This window comes from Alosa sapidissima, chromosome 1 (assembly GCF_018492685.1).
Source record: "Alosa sapidissima isolate fAloSap1 chromosome 1, fAloSap1.pri, whole genome shotgun sequence".
Lineage (NCBI taxonomy): Eukaryota > Metazoa > Chordata > Actinopteri > Clupeiformes > Clupeidae > Alosa > Alosa sapidissima.
In genome coordinates this window covers 1,836,353-1,856,129 of record NC_055957.1, presented here as the reverse complement: position 1 = coordinate 1,856,129, position 19,777 = coordinate 1,836,353, and the positions used below count along the sequence as shown (strand labels likewise).

Sequence of the window (19,777 nt, the reverse complement as noted above, 5' to 3'; positions counted from 1 at the left end):
ACAACACACACACACACACACACACACATGCAGACATACACACACCTGTGAACGCGCACGCACACACACACACGCACAACAGACACACACACACATACACACCAGGGCCGTAGTCACCATAGACTTTGGGGAATATTCAGACGTGACCAAAATGCCCCCCCCCCCCCCCCCCCCCCCCCCCCCAATATTCGGACATAGAAAAATAAATAAAGAAAAAAACGCTATAGGCTTACAGGAAACCAACAAGTCCCACCATCTGAAATGCAATCAAAAGTAAATAACGCACAAATTAGTGACCTGTTGATGGGTTCAGAGAGAGTAGCCTACACTGTGAGTGGTTTGTCCTGGAGGTTTTGCGTTTATCGTTTGAGGCGTGCGCTATCAAAAGCTTCCTGCACCCTGCTGCGGAGCGGGCTGTCAACAATATCGCAAAAGATACCGGTACAAATCTCACAAAACTTGTTGGAAAGGTGTAGCACTGCCTAAGGAAACCCCATTCATTTGTGAAGCTGATCAGACTCAAAGGGAACTTGTTGGAAAGGTGTAGCACTGCCTAAGGAAACCCCATTCATTTGTGAAGCTGATCAGACTCAAAGGGAACTTGTTGGAAAGGTGTAGCCCTGTCTAAGGAAACCCCATTCATTTGTGAAGCTGATCAGACTCAAAGGGAACTTGTTGGGAAGGTGTAGCACTGTCTAAGGAAACCCCATTCATTTGTGAAGCTGATCAGACTCAAAGGGAACTTGTTGGAAAGGTGTAGCACTGCCTAAGGAAACCCCATTCATTTGTGAAGCTGATCAGACTCAAAGGGAACTTGGTGGAAAGGTGTAGCACTGTCTAAGGAAACCCCATTCATTTGTGAAGCTGATCAGACTCAAAGGGAACTTGTTGGAAAGGTGTAGCACTGTCTAAGGAAACCCCATTCATTTGTGAAGCTGATCAGACTCAAAGGGAACTTGTTGGAAAGGTGTAGCACTGTCTAAGGAAACCCCATTCATTTGTGAAGCTGATCAGACTCAAAGGGAACTTGTTGGAAAGGTGTAGCACTGTCTAAGGAAACCCCATTCATTTGTGAAGCTGATCAGACTCAAAGGGAACTTGTTGGAAAGGTGTAGCACTGTCTAAGGAAACCCCATTCATTTGTGAAGCTGATCAGACTCAAAGGGAACTTGTTGGAAAGGTGTAGCACTGTCTAAGGAAACCCCATTCATTTGTGAAGCTGATCAGACTCAAAGGGAACTTGTTGGAAAGGTGTAGCACTGTCTAAGGAAACCCCATTCATTTGTGAAGCTGATCAGACTCAAAGGGAACTTGTTGGAAAGGTGTAGCACTGTCTAAGGAAACCCCATTCATTTGTGAAGCTGATCAGACTCAAAGGGAACTTGTTGGGAAGGTGTAGCACTGTCTAAGGAAACCCCATTCATTTGTGAAGCTGATCAGACTCAAAGGGAACTTGTTGGAAAGGTGTAGCACTGTCTAAGGAAACCCCATTCATTTGTGAAGCTGATCAGACTCAAAGGGAACTTGTTGGAAAGGTGTAGCACTGTCTAAGGAAACCCCATTCATTTGTGAAGCTGATCAGACTCAAAGGGAACTTGTTGGAAAGGTGTAGCACTGTCTAAGGAAACCCCATTCATTTGTGAAGCTGATCAGACTCAAAGGGAACTTGTTGGAAAGGTGTAGCACTGTCTAAGGAAACCCCATTCATTTGTGAAGCTGATCAGACTCAAAGGGAACTTGTTGGGAAGGTGTAGCACTGTCTAAGGAAACCCCATTCATTTGTGAAGCTGATCAGACTCAAAGGGAACTTGTTGGAAAGGTGTAGCACTGTCTAAGGAAACCCCATTCATTTGTGAAGCTGATCAGACTCAAAGGGAACTTGTTGGAAAGGTGTAGCACTGTCTAAGGAAACCCCATTCATTTGTGAAGCTGATCAGACTCAAAGGGAACTTGTTGGAAAGGTGTAGCACTGTCTACGGAAACCCCATTCATTTGTGAAGCTGATCAGACTCAAAGGGAACTTGTTGGAAAGGTGTAGCACTGTCTACGGAAACCCCATTCATTTGTGAAGCTGATCAGACTCAAAGGGAACTTGTTGGAAAGGTGTAGCACTGTCTAAGGAAACCCCATTCATTTGTGAAGCTGATCAGACTCAAAGGGAACTTGTTGGAAAGGTGTAGCACTGTCTAAGGAAACCCCATTCATTTGTGAAGCTGATCAGACTCAAAGGGAACTTGTTGGAAAGGTGTAGCACTGTCTAAGGAAACCCCATTCATTTGTGAAGCTGATCAGACTCAAAGGAAACTTTGAAGCAATTCCATATTGTAGCCTATTTTCTCGCAATGATAGCGAAAGTGAAAAAGCGAAAGTGTCCTTTCATTTGAATTTGTGCATGCCTGTGTCATTCATTTCTTTCACATGTCTTACAACGTAAATAATGCATTCATATGCTAGTAGTAATGTCAGAAATGAACCGGTTTATAAGCCTCTTAGAAATGGCTGTTGCATCTTGCATGTTACATTTAGATTCGTGCTCAATCGTGCATCCACACAGGCAAAACGTAGCACTCAAATGTGGCGACGGCACAAAAGTTGAAAAAACTTTTACAATGGCGGTGATAGCCTACAGTTAATGTGAATCGCGGACAATAACCAAAGAAAGGAATTTCCACCTCCAGTCACCAAATAAAGGCTGTGTTTCTACATGTTAACACAAAACGTCATTTCTGTCAGAAACCAGCCTATAATGCATAACTTGAGGTGAGTCAGACAGAAGAGGGACCTGACTTAGTAGGCTAGCCTATCTTGAATCCCATCCCTTTCAAACTACCTTACTGTAAAATTGTGTGATTAGCTGCCAGAATAATAAAATCAAAATACAAAATATTATTGGGCTATAGGTCCAAACCTATGAGTAAGCATTCAGTGTAATATAGAGGTTATCAAATATACTCTAGTTTGTATTTTCTTTGAAAATATACATTTTGGAGACAAATGGAGTCATACCACAGGTCTATGTCCAGGGATGGATTATTGAATGGACCTACTGGGCCCAAGAGCTCAGGGGGCCCTGAAGCCTAAGACTGTGTGAAGTTGCTTCTCCGCCCTTCTCTTCTATTTCCACAAAACTCACAAGTCGTCATATTATAAAGGGTCTTTTTTTTAAGTCTTCCGGGGAAGTATGCCCCCAGGCCCCCTATCTTAACTGGGGAGGGTTTTTTTGCATCTATGCCCAGAGGTTCATAATCCATCCGTGCCTATGTCCGTCAAAAGTTTGGTATATCCTAATTGACTGACTTAACTAATGACTTGTTTGTGATTTTAATCATATTTTTGCATGGCAGGAAATGTGAATTGAAATTCTGTTATTGAAATTCACACCGCACCAGATTTGGGATTTGGTCCCCCCCAATGTTGACATCATGGCTACGGCCTTGATACACACACACACACACACACACCCTTAACATGAAGGCTTTCATGTACATACCTCAACATAAAGGCTTTTAAACAAAATGTCCAAAGTCATGGATGGTGCTGTTATGTGTGTGTGTGTGTGTGTGCTGTGACACGAGAACAGTTTATCCTGAAGAAGGCAGAGAGTGAAGGAATCAAATATCAAGCTCCTGATAGGCTAAAATAAATCAATTCATGCAGCCCAATGTTTCGCAGGTGCACATTCACAAATCACAAATGAAGAGAAGAGGTGAACAGTCAGTATTAAGTGATGATGGTTGCAGTTGTACTGTAGTACTCACAGGAATTTAAAACTAAACACCTCTGCTCTTGTGTGTGTGTGTATGTGTGTACATGTGTGTGTGTGTGTGTGTGTGTGTGTGTGTGTGCATGCGTGTGTGTGTGTGTGTGTGTGTGTAGAATGTGAATGTGGAGAAGAAGAATGAGCTCCTGCTGAAGGTTGCTGACATTGTGAGCTGTGAGGATGTCGACGCTCTGAAGATCTCCTGCCTGCAACTCAGCACAGACTACCCTGACGTCAGGTACACACACACACACACACACATATATATATATAGATATACACACACACACATATATATATAGATATAAACACACACACACACACATACACACACACACACATATATATAGATATATACACACACACACACACACACACACATATATAGATACACACACACATATATATATAAATATACAAATACACACACAGGTAAACACTACTCATCTCTCCAGCATGGAAAACCAGTTTAAGATTTTGATAATGTTAATGTGTGTGTGTGTGTTTGCCTGTACAGCATGAAGCAGCTGAAGAAACTGCTCCGTTGGAGAGGGGGGTTGTCACGACAACAGGTGAAGGCTGTCATGGAGATTAGAATGATGGAGTCACCAAGGCAACAACCCTGGACCTGCTGCTGTTGGTGTCGCTGAGTCGGGCTTTGTGGATGCCATGGTAACCAATATAAACACCAAGAGGAGCCACCAGAGTTACACACACACACACACAAACACACACACACACACGCAATACCACACACAGTGAAGTCCCAACTGTCTGTTTACATGTCGATTGCTACATTCCCTAGAACAATTATTTATATTTTGAAATAAAAGAAAAACTGAAAATGGCTTTTTGATGATTTCATTCTCTCTCACACACACACACACACACACATTTACATGTATTAATTTGGGGACTAGGAACCGAGGTTCCACCAAAGACAGTAAAGTGGATTTGAGGGGTCTCACAGTCAGACTGCTTCCGTGTGAGCAGGAGAGATAAACTAGAGCCCAGACTCAGCTGTGTAGCACAGTACTCACCAGTGCTGCCAGATGTATGATAATTATCTTATTTGTACGATAATTTTGAACTCTGTACGATGTGCGACCTCTGTACGATCGATAATTATCGTATTTGTACGATCATTTTGACCTGTGTACGATGTACGATCGATAATTATCGTATTTGTACGATCATTTTGACCTCTGTACGATGTACGATCGATACTTATCGTATTTGTACGATCACTTTGACAATTTTGTCCCATAATGTACGATAATTTTTTCAGAGTTTTCAGTCGTTCGTCCAAACACACATCCGCTTCTCTCTCTGACCCCGAATCGATTCACAGGCTCGCCTGCCTGCACGCAAGTAGGCTACGTATACACCAGGTACATACACACACAGGCACCACACGGTGTCGGCCGCACGTCTACACTACACTATACTATTTGCTACACTACAGTTTTGCCGAAGAAGACAGTTCAGTTTAGATCAGTTTAACAAAACGAAGCAGTAAAGTGCTAAAAAAAATGAGTTCAGAAAGGGAAGGTGAGGACCGTGGAGGGGACGAAGAGGAGGGCTGAAGAGCAGTGGAAAAGTAGCATAGGCTGGTGGGCTGGTTTGGCAACTACCTCACGGATAGGACTCAAGCTACGCAAGTTGCAGGCCTGACGTCAAAATATGCATCAATCTGTAAAGGGGTCCCCCAGGGCTCTGTTCTGGGCCCACTTTTATTCACTATTTATATAAACTGTCTGGGGGAGAATGTGCAACATACATTTTTCCATTTTTATGCAGACGACACTGTTATTTATTGTTGTGCTGCTACCATAAGGAAGGCATTTGAGCTTTTGCAAACTGCTTTGCACAGAGTGCAAGCACAGCTTTATCAATTAAAGCTTGTGCTTAATGCTGAGAAGACCAAAGTAATGGTATTTTCAAACTCAAGGAAGAATGAGTTAGACCTGAATATTGTTACCAATCAGGGTAAAACAATTGAGATAGTTTCATATTATAAATACTTAGGATTTTTAATTGATGACCACTTTTCTTTTAAGCTTCATATACAGAACTTAGTGAAAAAGTTGAAATTGAAGCCAGGTTTTTTCTTTAGGAACAAATCTTGTTTTACTTTTTCTGCCAGAAAAAGGCTTGTCGATGCCACATTTCTTCCTATTATTGATTATGGTGATCTGTTGTACATGAATGCCCCATCAAAGTGTCTTCAGATGTTGGATGCTGTGCATCATGGAGCTTTAAGGTTCATTTCAAATTGCAGACCCCTCACTCATCATTGTACACTTTACTCCACAGTGAATTTGCCCTCTCTGTCAAATCGCCGACTTACTCACCTCTATATCTTCATATATAAGGGCATTATAGGCAGGCTTCCATGTTACATATCTGAATGTCTTTCTTTTACACAGAGTACTTATGCCTTAAGTCAAGCTTAAGGCATAAGTACTCAAGGCATAAGTCCTCAAGCACGGACAGAGTTGTTCAAGAAGGCTTTCATGTTTGCTGCACCTTCTGCTTGGAATGAACTACAGAAAACACTCAAACTACAGTGTCTAATTTCCTTAAATGATTTTAAAGGTGTTGTTAAAGCCATAGAACATGAGTCCATCCAGTGCAAATGTTTTAATTAATGGCACTTTTATTTAATCTGGAATGCACTTGAGTTGTCTTTGCCTCTTTTGTGTTTGTTTTGTGATTGTGATGTGTAACTATTTGTTCTGCTATCTTGGCCAGGTCTCTCTTGAATAAGAGATTTTATATCTCAATGAGACTAACCTGGTTAAATAAAGGTTATAATAATAATAATAATAATCGGGCATCCTATTCAGCAGAAATGCGTGTGCACAAGGCTTCACGACACCAATTATGTTCCAGCGGCGAGTTCACAACACATGATTGGCACGATGTCTTCACAACACACCATACGATTGGCTCAATGTATTCACATGTCAACGTTTTGCCGAGGAAGGGGTGGGATATGTGTAGACAACGGCCATATTGGCGTTACAAACTAGCCCCATGTATTTCTATGGAGGATTTTTTGAGTGCTGTGTCTCCTCATTAGAAAGTCTCTGATTTAATTATGGTCAAGTTCAAAATGTGGACTGTCGGCATATCTTTTGCACTTTGGCAAAAAAAGTTAACTTCCTCCAGTTAGTGTGAGTGTATTACACAGCTTTTTTAAATTGGCTGTAAAATTATTTGGAAAATAAAATTGTTGGAAAATAGCTTTAGCCTATTTTATGCGTTTGGTTCGTGTACGATAATATTTTTCAAAAAATGCTAATTTTGAGGTTTTGGTACGATACTTCGACATTTCTAATCTGGAAACACTGGTACTCACCATTGGGACAGGCTCTCCAAGCAGCCAATCAAAAACACTGGCATATGTAGCCCTACACACACATGCATTACACCACACACACACACTCACATGCATTATATCACACACACACTCACATGCATTACATCACACACACACACACTCACATGCTTTACATCACACACACACGCATACACATTTGAATTCTTTATTTGGATTAGAAGATAAGCATACACACACACACACACACACACACATGCTTTACATCACACACACATATATATATACACACACACACACATATACACACACACACTACAGATGTGGGCACTGTACTCAGTGGGAACTACAGATGTGGGCACTGTACTCAGTGGGCACTACAGATGTGGGCTCTGTACTCAGTGCAGTTTTACACACAAGACCAAGACTTTTGGTCTTTGGTCTCTTAAAACAGATGTGTTGTCCCTATCTGGACACAGAGATGCTATGCTACTGTTCTGTGTTGTGTGATGTGGTCTATCGTGTGTGATGTGTGTGTGTGTGTGTGTGTGTGGTCTATGTGTGTGATGTGTGTATGTGTGATGTGTGTGTGGTCTATCATGTGTGATGTGTGTGTGGTCTATCATGTGTGATGTGTGTGTGTGTGTGTGTGTGGTCTATCATGTGTGGTGTGTGGTCTATGTGTGTGTGTGTATATGTTTGTGTGTGTGTGATGTGTGGTCACACACACACTACAAACACTTTCCCTCACATATACATACACAAACACACTACACACACACACACAACACACATACACAAATTCATACCACTTTCTCTCTCTCTCTGGAGGCTTGTCTGCTCTAAATATAAATGCATAATGTAGGGGAGGGGCTTCAAATTGCATGGGAGGGGCTTCATAGCACAGGGGAGGGGCTTCATACTGTAGGGGAGGGGTTTCAGACACAGAAACAGGTCAAATAGCTTAACTCATTGAGTGCCAAAAACTAATATTACGTTTTTCCTTCCCATGCGTTGAGTGCCAAAAACGTAATATTAAGTTTTTAGCTTTTTTTTAAATTACGAAACTAGACACTCTAACACACCTTATATGTGATTTTGGGAACTCTGTGATGAATGGAAATTAAATATATGACGATTGAAAACTCATGAAAACGCACAATCTGGACTAGTGGTGCAACGGATCATCATTGATCCGTGATCCGTTCGGATCAATTATTTCGGTTCGGCACACACATGATCCGCGGATTGATTTCTGAAAAAACAATTGTGCGCATGTTCAGTCCACACACAGCGCGGTCATGGCGAGTGGAGGAATGGAGGAGCTTGAACGCCCCGCGTCATTTAAATCCCCTGTTTGGGAGCATTTTGGTTTCCCTGTCAAAGTTAATGATGAAGGAAAGAGGTTAGTGGATAGAACCGTGACGGTGTGTAGGCACTGTGGCACAAGAAAGCCATACAACAGTGGAAACACATCTGCCATGGCCCCGCATTTGCAGCGACATCACCCCGGTGTTTCACTGACAGGAGTGAAACCGAAAGCGGCTCAACAACCGCTTATCACCGCGGCATTTAAACAGCCCCTTCCTGCACAATCCGACCGGGCTAAAGCTATCACAAACGCTATCGGTGTGTTTATAGGTGCAGACATGAGGCCATATTCAGTTGTGCAAAACGATTGTTAATAAACAAAAAGACACAACTTATGTTTATTTGGCGATTTTTTCTTTTTTGCTGATCCGAAAAATGATCCGATCCGTGACTCTGATCCGAGGAACAATCCGAACCGTGAGTTTTTTGATCCGTTGCACCCCTAATCTGGACATTTAAACTTAAAACTCTGCTTTTGATGGTTGCCGCTTTGGGTTGAATCAGTGACACATGCACGTCAGGTTAAAACCAGGCCATTTTCGTGGGTTTATCACTAGGTGGCAGTCTCGCCAGGTCTCGCTAGGTCACTTCCCGGAAACTTTACAGGCAACACTTTATATTTCATCAAAGATGCTACATCTCCATTTCTAGAAATAAAACAGGGATTTTGATGAAAACTAGCCACTGTTTAGCTTGGGATTTCTTAGGAACAGAGGCATGTAGAAATAAACGGTTTGTACCCACTGAGAGCTTAAAGTCTCACCTTTCAAACAAGCCATAGTATGTGTCCATAGCTATAACATACGCTGTGGCTCTACAAAAATCATCAACAATGATCAAGATTGCTGGCACTCTGGGCCAAAGCTTCCGAAAACAGCGCGGCATTCAATGAGTTAAGTAGCCACCACACACATGACAAGACCCCAGACTGGACTCGATTGCCAGCACGCTCAACTGCCGTTCGTAGGTGCTGCTGTTCGCGGGTTCGCAGGTGTGTGTAGGGCTGAACCGCGGGGTTCAACACAACGTAGGTTACACACACCTAATGCTCGGAGACTAAAATTTCAAAGTTGGAATGAAATCATGGGAGTTTTACTGAAATATGGTGCGCTCCCGTTATATAGATTGTGTAATGTAAAGTGGCAATCCTAGTGGTTTTACAGTAAGTCTGAAATCAAATGTGTTCAATATTATCACAAGTCTTTAAGTCTTTTAGTCTTGGCTCATACTAATAGTGATCATATGAAACCAGTAGTGAGCATGCTAATATAAAACCAGTAGTGAGCATGCTAATAGTGCTCATATAAAACCAGTAGTGAGCATGCTCATATAAAACCAGTAGTGAGCATGCTAATAGTGCTCATATAAAACCAGTAGTGAGCATGCTCATATAAAACCAGTAGTGAGCATGCTAATATAAAACCAGTAGTGAGCATGCTAATATAAAACCAGTAGTGAGCATGCTAATAGTGCTCATATAAAACCAGTAGTGAGCTCTCTCCAGCACTGAGAGCCAGGGCTCCTCGTGCAACATCAGTATGTGGCCACCGAATGCACATCTGGAAGAATGGTCAAACATTCCTATAAACACACACCTAAACCTTGTGGACAGCCTTCCCAGAGGAGTTGAAGCTGCTATAGCTGTGAACTAAAATCAGCACCTAAATCTAGAATCACTTCCATCTTTCAGTACTTTTAAAAATCTTTTAAAGTCAACTCTGACAACTCTGTATAGTGTATGTACAGAGATGTGTGGTGTAGTATGTAACCATTGTCCTGTCTTTTATGTATATATATATATATATATATATATATATATATATAATTTTATTTTTTTGTAACTTTTTGCCGCCAGTTACTGTAACTCAATGGGACTTTTCCTGGTTAAATAAAGATTAAATAAAATAAAAAGCACCTTTGGTAAAGTTGACTAAAAATCCAACCTTGATAGGAATTTATTCTGAGAAAAAGGACAATCTCATGTAGAAATAAATATTTTAACAAAAACAAAATGCTGCCAATAATTCCGGAGGGTATTGTGCAGACTGAAGCATCATAGTGCAACAATTCATATTTGGAACTTACATAGTCCAATGCATCGTTACACTACGTTAGTGTTTCCCAAAACCATAGTAGCAACGAACGTTCGCAACCACTATCGTAAAGTTGTGTAGTTACAACTACACCTCTCGACCTGTGGTAGAATGCTAGTAGAAGCATAGTTCCAGGGATCTTCATGTCAAAGACGTCACTGATGCCAGTTATTTGTTTGCAAATTAATAATTATAAATATATTTAGGTTTCTAATTGATATTAAAATGCCCAAGGCAGAAAATACATAAATTAAAAGTCAATTTGCAGCCATGTGCACGTAAATAAAAGTCACACACCTGCAGATAATAATAAGGTGGTGCGCACTTTTTGACGAGTCAGCTGAGAATATGTAGCCTTTGATTTTCATGGAGGGGGGGGGGGGGGGGGGGGGGTCCTTGTTAGTTTACGCAAACCAAGCCAAGAAGGCTGATTCTGATTTTGATAATATGATCTGCACAAAAGATAAACTTAGGTAAACAACGATGTCAATATTGTTGTCAAAATCTTAACCCAGATTCGAACTCTTGGACAGGGGACTGATAACTGCTGTGCAACGGCGGCTGTCATCTGCCGACCTTAACGCAATGCGCCACAGAAGTATGTGCAGGTGCCCGTTCACGTGCTGCTAAACGTCATTAACCACCTTAGTCCAGACTACTGAAGTTTGGAAACTATCATGGTCCAAACTTACAGTACTATGTAAGTACGACAGTTTTGGGAAACAGTCGTAACTTACATGTTGGTTAGTTGAATGATGCATCCTGTTAGTAAAAAGCTAACCTCCGTAGTTGTACGGGAAACGCACCCCAGATCAGCTTGTAGGCCATTAGCAATCTGTTTATTTTATTTTATGAAGCCTACACAGTAGATCACATGCCACATTCTCACTTTCAATAGACAGATGCAATAGCCATTGGTTGAGTATAAAGCAATTAAGATAGTACCCTATACAAAAAGTACTTCATACTATCATAAAAATTTGTTAAAACGAATAGCATTTTGTAACTTGACAAAACACTGGATTAAATATCGTAGGCACAGGAGAAAACTTGTACATCCATTGGCCCGTGGGGAGATCACATGCCAGTTGCCTCTCCCTTCAAAGTCAAAGTCAAAGTCAAAGTCAGCTTTATTGTCAATTTCTTCACATGTTCCAGACATACAAAGAGATCGAAATGACGTTTCTCACTATCCCACGGTGAAGACAAGACATATTTTTCCAATTTAAGTCCACAGACAAACATAACATTCAAGTAAACAAAAAAGTAAGTAACTAAGTAAATAAGAGGGCACATATAATAATGAAAAAATAAGAGCAGCAAAATTTGGTTGAAATTGTGCATAGACAGTCAATAAAATACTAGTGCAAAGTCAGGCCAATAAAAAGGCTTGGGTAGTTCTGTTTGACCAAAGTAATAAAGAAAGTGGCATAGTGGTGCAAGTTATGTAAGAGCAGCAGAAGTGTTGTGTTTTCAGGACAACAACACCAAGTTGTAAAGTGTACAAGTGTGCAAGTGGAGTAGTGCAGGCGGCCATTGTGGGTCCAATGTCCAATGTCCAGGATGTTATGTAGCTGAGGGTGGAGGGGGGAGAGGAGGGAGAGAGTTCAGCATCCTTACAGCTTGGTGTATGAAGCTGTTGGTGAGTCTGGTAGTGCGGGAGCGCAGGCTTCTGTACCTCTTCCCAGAGGGCAGTAGATCAAACAGATTGTGAGCAGGGTGACTTGCATCATTCACAATTTTGGTCGCCTTGCGGGTGAGGTGGGTGGTGTAAATGTCCTTCAGGGAGGGGAGTGAAGCACCAATGATCCTTCCAGCTGTGTTCACTATGCGCTGCAGGGCTTTCCTGTTGTATTCAGTGCAGCTTCCGCCCCACACAGTGATACAGCTGGAGAGGATGCTCTCAATGGTGCCTCGGTAGAATGTGGTCATGATGGCTGGTGGAGCACTTGCTCGCCTGAGTTTCCGCAGGAAGTACAGGCGGCGCTGAGCTCTCTTCGCCAGTGATGCAGTGTTGGTGGTCCAGGAGAGGTCTTCACTGATGTGCACCCCCAGGAATTTGGTGCTGCTCGCTCTCTCCACCACAGCACCGTCGATGGTCAGTGGCAGGTGTTGGGTGTGACCTCTCCGGAAGTCAACAACAATCTCTTTGGTCTTGCTGACGTTCAGCAGGAGGTTGTTGTCCCTGCACCACATGGTCAGATGGTCGACCTCCAACCTGTATTGAGTCTCGTCGCCCTTGGTGATGAGACCCACCAGAGTTGTGTCGTCAGCAAATTTCACTATGTGATTGTTGCTGTAGGTTGCAGTGCAGTCATGCGTCAGCAGGGTGAAGAGCAGCGGACTGAGCACGCAGCCTTGGGGGGCCCCTGTGCTCAGTGTGATGCTGCTTGAGGTATTGTTGCCAACACGTACTACTTGGGGCCTCTGACAGAGGAAGTCCAGTAGCCAGTTGCAGAGGTAGGTACTGAGTCCCAGTTTGTCAAGTTTGCAGATGAGTTGTTGTGGTATTATGGTGTTGAATGCAGAACTGAAGTCTATAAACAGCAATCTCACATATGAGTCTCTTTTTTCCAGGTGGGTGAGGGCTGGGTGGAGGGCAGAGCAGATTGCATCCTCTGTAGACCGCTTGGCTCAGTATGCAAACTGGAAGGGGTCCAGGGTGGGGGGGAGAATGGCTTTGATATGTGACATGACAAGCCGCTCAAAGCACTTCATGATGATGGGTGTCAGTGCCACAGGGCGGTAGTCATTGAAGCAGGATGGAGCAGTTTTCTTCGGCACAGGTATGATGGTGGCAGCTTTGAAACATGATGGGACGATGGCTTGCTTCAGGGAAGTGTTAAAGATGTCTGTGAAGACATCCTTAAGCTCCCCTGCGCAGTCCTTCAGCGCACGACCTGGGATGTTGTCTGGACCTGTTGCCTTACGGGTGTTGATAGCAGCAAGTGTCCTCTTCACGCTGTCGGCAGAGAGGCACAGGGGCTGCTCATGTAGAGGGGGATGGGTCTTCTGTGGGCAGGTGCTGTTTTGTGCTTCAAAGCGAGCAAAGAAGCGGTTCAGGTTGTTGAGCAGAGGGATGTTGCTCTCACAGCTCTGTGGCGCGGGCTTGTAGTCCGTGAGGGCCTGAATGCCCTGCCATAGGCTTTGTGCGTTCCTGCTGTCTTTGAAGTGGGTGGTTATCTTGTGAGTGTATTCCTTTTTTGCTTCCTTGATGCCACGGGACAGGTTGGCTCTCGCTGTTTTCATGCCAGCTTCATCCCCAGCTCTGTAGGCTTTGTTCAGTGCTATGACTCGTTCGGCTGTGAGCTTGTTTCGCCAAAAAAACTCTATTGCAGATATCAATGCGTCTTTGTTCATGGGTTTGGCCTCACAGCAGTGGCTTAGACAACTATGACCCACATTTTGGTTTCGTAATTTGCCCTACTTATTGACTGCAATGTAGTCAATTGACTGCTCCGACAGGTTATTTTTATTTTTCTGTACAATAAACAAATACATCTGCTTTATGCCGCAGAATTACGCACTTGGCCAGCCTATAGAACGGGCACATTTTGGAGAGAATAGAGAATGTACGCACGCAACAATCTGTAGGCTATTTGTGGCTGGTTACCAGCAAACAATGTTTAATGCATTAACTCAAGACGTCAAACATTTTCTAAACAATACAAACAGAAATGATGCAGCAGGTAGCAAATGTAGAAGAGTAATTTCCAGTGGAAGAACAAAATGCTGAATGAAGCCCAAAGATATGAAGGCATATCTGGCAAGTTGTTATTTTTTGAAGACGTAAATGGTTGGGCTATAGGCCTAGTTTGCAAGAAGGAGAAATAAAGCGTGAGCATGCCACACTATCCACAGCTGTGGTAGCGGGGGGTAGGAGGATTACTGTTAGCGCAGGATTTATATAAAATTCTTCAACAGAAGGCCTGCCTCGAATGCAGGCTTGCCCAAAAAAAAGGCCCGTGGTTTGCGCAGCCTACAGTAAGTAGGTCTTAGTGAGTTAGGAGTCCTCTAGGCTTCTTTTAAGCTGTCTCAGAGGTGGAAAGTTGCGTTCGTTGGGGGCAGGGCCGGATTAACAATTCATAGACCCTTGGGAACAAATGTCTGATGGCCCCCCCTGCCCTCCAGCCAACGTGAATCGGGCGATCAGTTAATAGGCCTATATCGTGAAGATTTGTATTGCCATTTAAGGCACGAGCGCATCTGTGAGGCCAAGCCTCACCAAGTAGCCCGTTTGTTTACAACTAACATTACATTTAATTAAACTGCTTATAGGCTATGCCGAAATAGTTTCAACATTTTGAATATCAGTGTCGGGTGAATTAGGAAATGCCTTATGGCTGAAAGCTGCTTGGGATCCCCCCTGTCAAGCAATAACCATACAAAAAGTTAAAAACACGTCACTGACATAATGCGCAAATAATATAGCCTAGATATTCCAATATATTCGAATACATGTGTTTATTTTAGAGGGGATATTCGAACGTCATTTTTGAGCAATTTTGACAGCCCTAGTCCACTGTAGGCTACGCATATCATCTATTAACACCTTCCACTTAACCCCGGTGAGTGGGGGTCGCTATAATGCGTGTGAAATAGCACCATTGAGTAGCCTATGCGAAAAAGCCTTAAAATCGTTCCGGTGTGCCTTATGGTTTCTCCACCTACTGGTTTCCTTGCGCGTGCATGCGCTGCAGCAGTTGTCAGACATTCACAAACAAGTTGTTTTAGGCGGTTTGAAGTCGCTTTTCATATGCCATGAGCGCTCGGCTACATTACAGCCACTCAGACAAAAGACATGTAAAAAAACTAGAAAAGCATTTCCTGAAGGAAATAGAGTGCATGAAAATGCAAAAATATGATGTAAAATATCATACAGAGTAAAAACAAACTATATTGGTTGCTAGGTAGATGAGGTTTAATATAGTTGGAATGACTGAACAGTTAAATAGGTGGATAGTTTAAATGGTTAAATTATTTAGGTAGATAGTTGATGATAACTGACAGTTGGAATGACTAATGTTTGCTAGCAGTTATGCTAACTATGTTGACAAAGATAATAATGCTAACCAAGTTACTTAACTTTAAGTTAATTTAGCTAATGTTTTCTAGCAGTTTTTTTTTAAAATGTTAATAATGCTAATGCTGTTAACTATGTTAATAATCCTAACTATGTGACTTAGCTAATAATTTATAGCAGTTATGCTAAAATACTAAGAATGCTACCATGCTAACCATGTGACTTAGCTAACTTAGCTATTAATTTTAGCAGTTATGCTAACCATGTTACTTAGCTAACTTAGCTAATGTCTTCTAATAGTTTTGTCAAAAATGATAACTATGCTAACAATGCTAACTAGCATGCTAACCATGTGACTTAGCTAACTTAGCTTATCATTTTTAGTAGTTATGCTAACTATCATGCTAACAATGCTAAAATGTTAACTATGCTAACCTATGTTACAAAGTTTGAACGAAGTTTCTAAGTTAAACTGTTCAAGAGAAATTGCGTACGGAAAAAGTGGTAAGCGGAAGAAGAAGTTGTTGTTGTTGCCTAGGAAGAACAGTACAACGCATTTTCATGCACTGTAATAACGTAGGCAACACCCAGGTAACATGTTGTCCAGGCTATCTGAAACAAGGGGTTGCCTCTCATCTACAACAACTGGTTACCTTGGGCTGCTACAGTCGTCAGTGCACTGTGCACAGTAGGCCTATGCTACTCTTTGTGGTTGATCAACTAAAAATAAAAGATGTATTTGGTGATGACGTTATTGTAGGCCTAGTAGACCTAAATTCTGAGAAATTAAATGGTACGAGAAACAATCTACATAGCGCACCAGACCGCGATGTCTTCAAGGGTTGAATGAAGGGAGTTTGCAAAAATTAGTGTATTTTTCAAGTCAATAAACATTCTTAATTTTCGAATGTCTTTGTCAGGGAACATCTGACTTTTAAAAACCATAGGCCTGGTAGTCGCTCAGACAAGGAGTTATAAGATAAAGGCAATACCATTTGTGTCACCTAATGCAGTTCAGTGAATTAGCAAGATACCACCAGAAGCCAACAATCATAAAGCACAGTGCCCGCGCGCGCTCTCTCCCCTGCGCATAAAGCTGTCTGCGTGTTGTAGGCTAGATTTGCGTGAGTTCTTTCTATCTGCTTTACTTTTGTGAGTTGCGACCACCTAGGCTATGTTATAGACGTTCTATGAGGTACCAGTGTTTAGCTGTGTCACAAAACAAAGCTTTGTCAGACTACTTTTAAAATGATATTCACGGGTATATACATTTTAAACATTCAGGGCTGAAGACCCGACAAAGCCTTGCATTAATTCTTCAGGTGGAAAGTGTCAGGAATTTTCATACGAGAGACGCTCATTGGTGGTTAGTATATGGAGTAGGGAATTGACAGCAACATATCCAATCACATTATGAGAGATGCTGAATTTAACATAAACTGCGATGTTTGATTTTAAATGAATGTAAATTTAGCCGGGACTGTAAGCTGGCACACGTGGGTGCTCGATGTTTTCAGTGGGTGCCCGAGAGACGGAGCATCCACGGTATCGGCGCCTATGACAAGCGTATCTCACGGTCGCATCCATTACAAACAAACATGCAATGTGAACGTCTGGGATTGGGGAGAGCACTAAATGCTCTTCGGAATAAGCACGAAGTCAAGCCTTTAAATGAAAAACACTCTTCAATAATCAAAAAAATAAACGCTAATGAAGTAAACTTGTGACCATCAAAAATCATTTATCGCCTGTAACTCTGTGATAACAGGACGTAACAGGAAGGCATTTGGCTGAGCAACGGAGGTTAATATGCTCTATTTTGTCCAAATGATGTCTGTCTATCATCGTTGCACTCGGAGAAAACCAGAATGTTTAATTTGTCCTGCGTTTCTTCTACGGCTGCAAACGGGATTCACTCGCCGTTAACCAAATATTTCTAGGGCAGGGCAGGCATATTTCTGGCTATTAAATTATTTCTAAACCAGTCTGCTAAAGTCTGTAGTGAAGTCTGTGTAGGGTTTTCCAGCTCCATTTCTTTTTACGAGACACCCTGCTCACTTGAGACCTCTGCCGGTTGTTGCAGCGTTGTTGCAGCGTCACTGGGAAAATACAAATTAAAGTCTCGTGATGCCGCGTGATCCCGCGCGCAGACCGCGAGGGAAGCTGGCCAAGTCGAAGCACTGTCCACTGTATATACTTATACTTACTTATACCACACACACACGCACACAACATATGTGCACACACACACACAACACATATACACACACACACACACAAACACATGCACACACACACACACACACACTGTCTCACACACACACACACACACGCATACACACAACATATGAATTGATGGTCATATTCAAATGTGCAGTGGTCTCTTAATTTATTCCAGAGCTGTACACACAGCATGCACACACACACACACACACACACACAAGCCTCCATGTTAATATGTTTGTGTTTTGATGTTTGCTGTGCTGTTGTTTGTGATGTCTGCTCTTTCAGGTTGTCATGGACGCAGTCTACAGTCAGATTGTGTCACTGTACCTGCAGCAGCTGTTGCTTAGCAACCGCACTGACCTGGAGAAGATGTGGTCTGAAGTGGGTGTGGTCATTAGAGAGGATGCAGAAGAAATGCAGGAGGTCTTCTCTCAGCAGGTGTACACACACGCACAACAGACACACACACACATGTACACACACGCACAACAGACACCATCCATCCATCATATGCCATAGTGTCATAAAAGTGGTATGGCTTCTTCATATGCCAAAGTGTCTTGCCATAAAAGTGGGGTATCTCCTTCATATGCCAAAATGTCTTGCCATAAAGGTGGTGTGGCTCCTTCATATGCCATAGTGTCATAAAGGTGGTGTGGCTCATTCATATGCCATAATGTCTTGCCATAAAGGTGGGGTGGCTCCTTTAAGACACACTCTGTTCGTATGAGTTCTGGAGCATCTTATAATCCAACCTGATCTAAAGGTCTGGAACTGAAGCAGGAAAGACGGATATAACCCTTATATGGCCTATATCTAGATTTCTCTACTGAGACGTCCCCCACGAAGTGTAATAATACATAATGCTAGTTATTGTAGGTCATATGTAATAATAATATGTATACTGTATATAATAAATAATGGTAGTTATTGTAGGTCATATGTAATAATAATATGTATACTGTATATAATAAATAATGGTAGTTATTGTAGGTCATATGTAATAATAATATGTATACTGTATATAATAATATGTAATAATAAATAATGGTAGTCATTGTAGGTCATATGTAATAATAATATGTATACTGTATATAATAAATAATGGTAGTTATTGTAGGTCATATGTAATAATAATATGTATACTGTATATAATAATATGTAATAATAAATAATGGTAGTTATTGTAGGTCATATGTAATAATAATATGTATACTGTATATAATAATATGTAATAATAAATAATGTTATTGTAGATCTTTAACTGGCAGTGACTGTGATAATTTGATGGGATCTGACTGTATTCTAGCTCTATGTGAGTGTGCTGTGTGTGTGTGTGTGTGTATGCGTGTATGCGTATGTGACTGTGCTGTGTGTGTGTGCGTGTGTGCATGCATTTGTGCGTGCGTACATGTGTGTGGAATTTCAAAGGACTGTCTTGTACACGTGTGTGCGTCTGTGTGTGTGTGTGTGTGTGTGTGCACGTGCACGTGTGTATCAGGGATGGAAATTAGCCACCCGCCCCCGCCAAATGCGTGTAGTTTTGTGCGCTGGTGGGTGAATTTGGTAAACTTACCAGCCACTGTAAATAGAGCTAGCATACCACAAATAGTCAGTGTGTGTGTGTGTGTGTGTGTGTGCGTGCGTGTACGTGTGTGTGTGTAGAATGTGAATGTGGAGAAGAAGAATGAGCTCCTGCTGAAGGTTGCTGACATTGTGAGCTGTGAGGATGTCGACGCTCTGAAGATCTCCTGCCTGCAACTCAGCACAGACTACCCTGACGTCAGGTACACACACACATACACACACAAACACACACATATATATAGATACACACACACACATATATAGATATACACACACACACACACACATTGGTGTTACACACAATATGTATATATATAGAATTAAAGAATTTTAGCCCTGATTGACAATAGTATTGTAAACACTTTGTATCGTAT

At 42.0% G+C, this 19,777-nt stretch overlaps 1 protein-coding gene across 2 annotated transcripts in view; it reads left to right on the top strand.

Annotated features, from left to right (window-relative positions):
- The window catches only part of si:dkey-196h17.9 (exocyst complex component 3-like protein), a 41,706-nt gene that overhangs the window by 21,506 nt on the left and 423 nt on the right, over positions 1-19,777 (top strand). The window contains exons 10-11 of one of the 2 annotated variants that reach the window (XM_042085783.1): positions 18,102-18,254; positions 19,482-19,603. In XM_042085783.1, coding sequence (XP_041941717.1) covers positions 18,102-18,254; positions 19,482-19,603 — 275 coding nt within the window. Of the gene's footprint in view, positions 1-3,876; positions 3,999-4,277; positions 4,609-18,101; positions 18,255-19,481; positions 19,604-19,777 lie in introns of those variants that run through there. The other variant, XM_042085792.1, reaches the window with a different exon arrangement.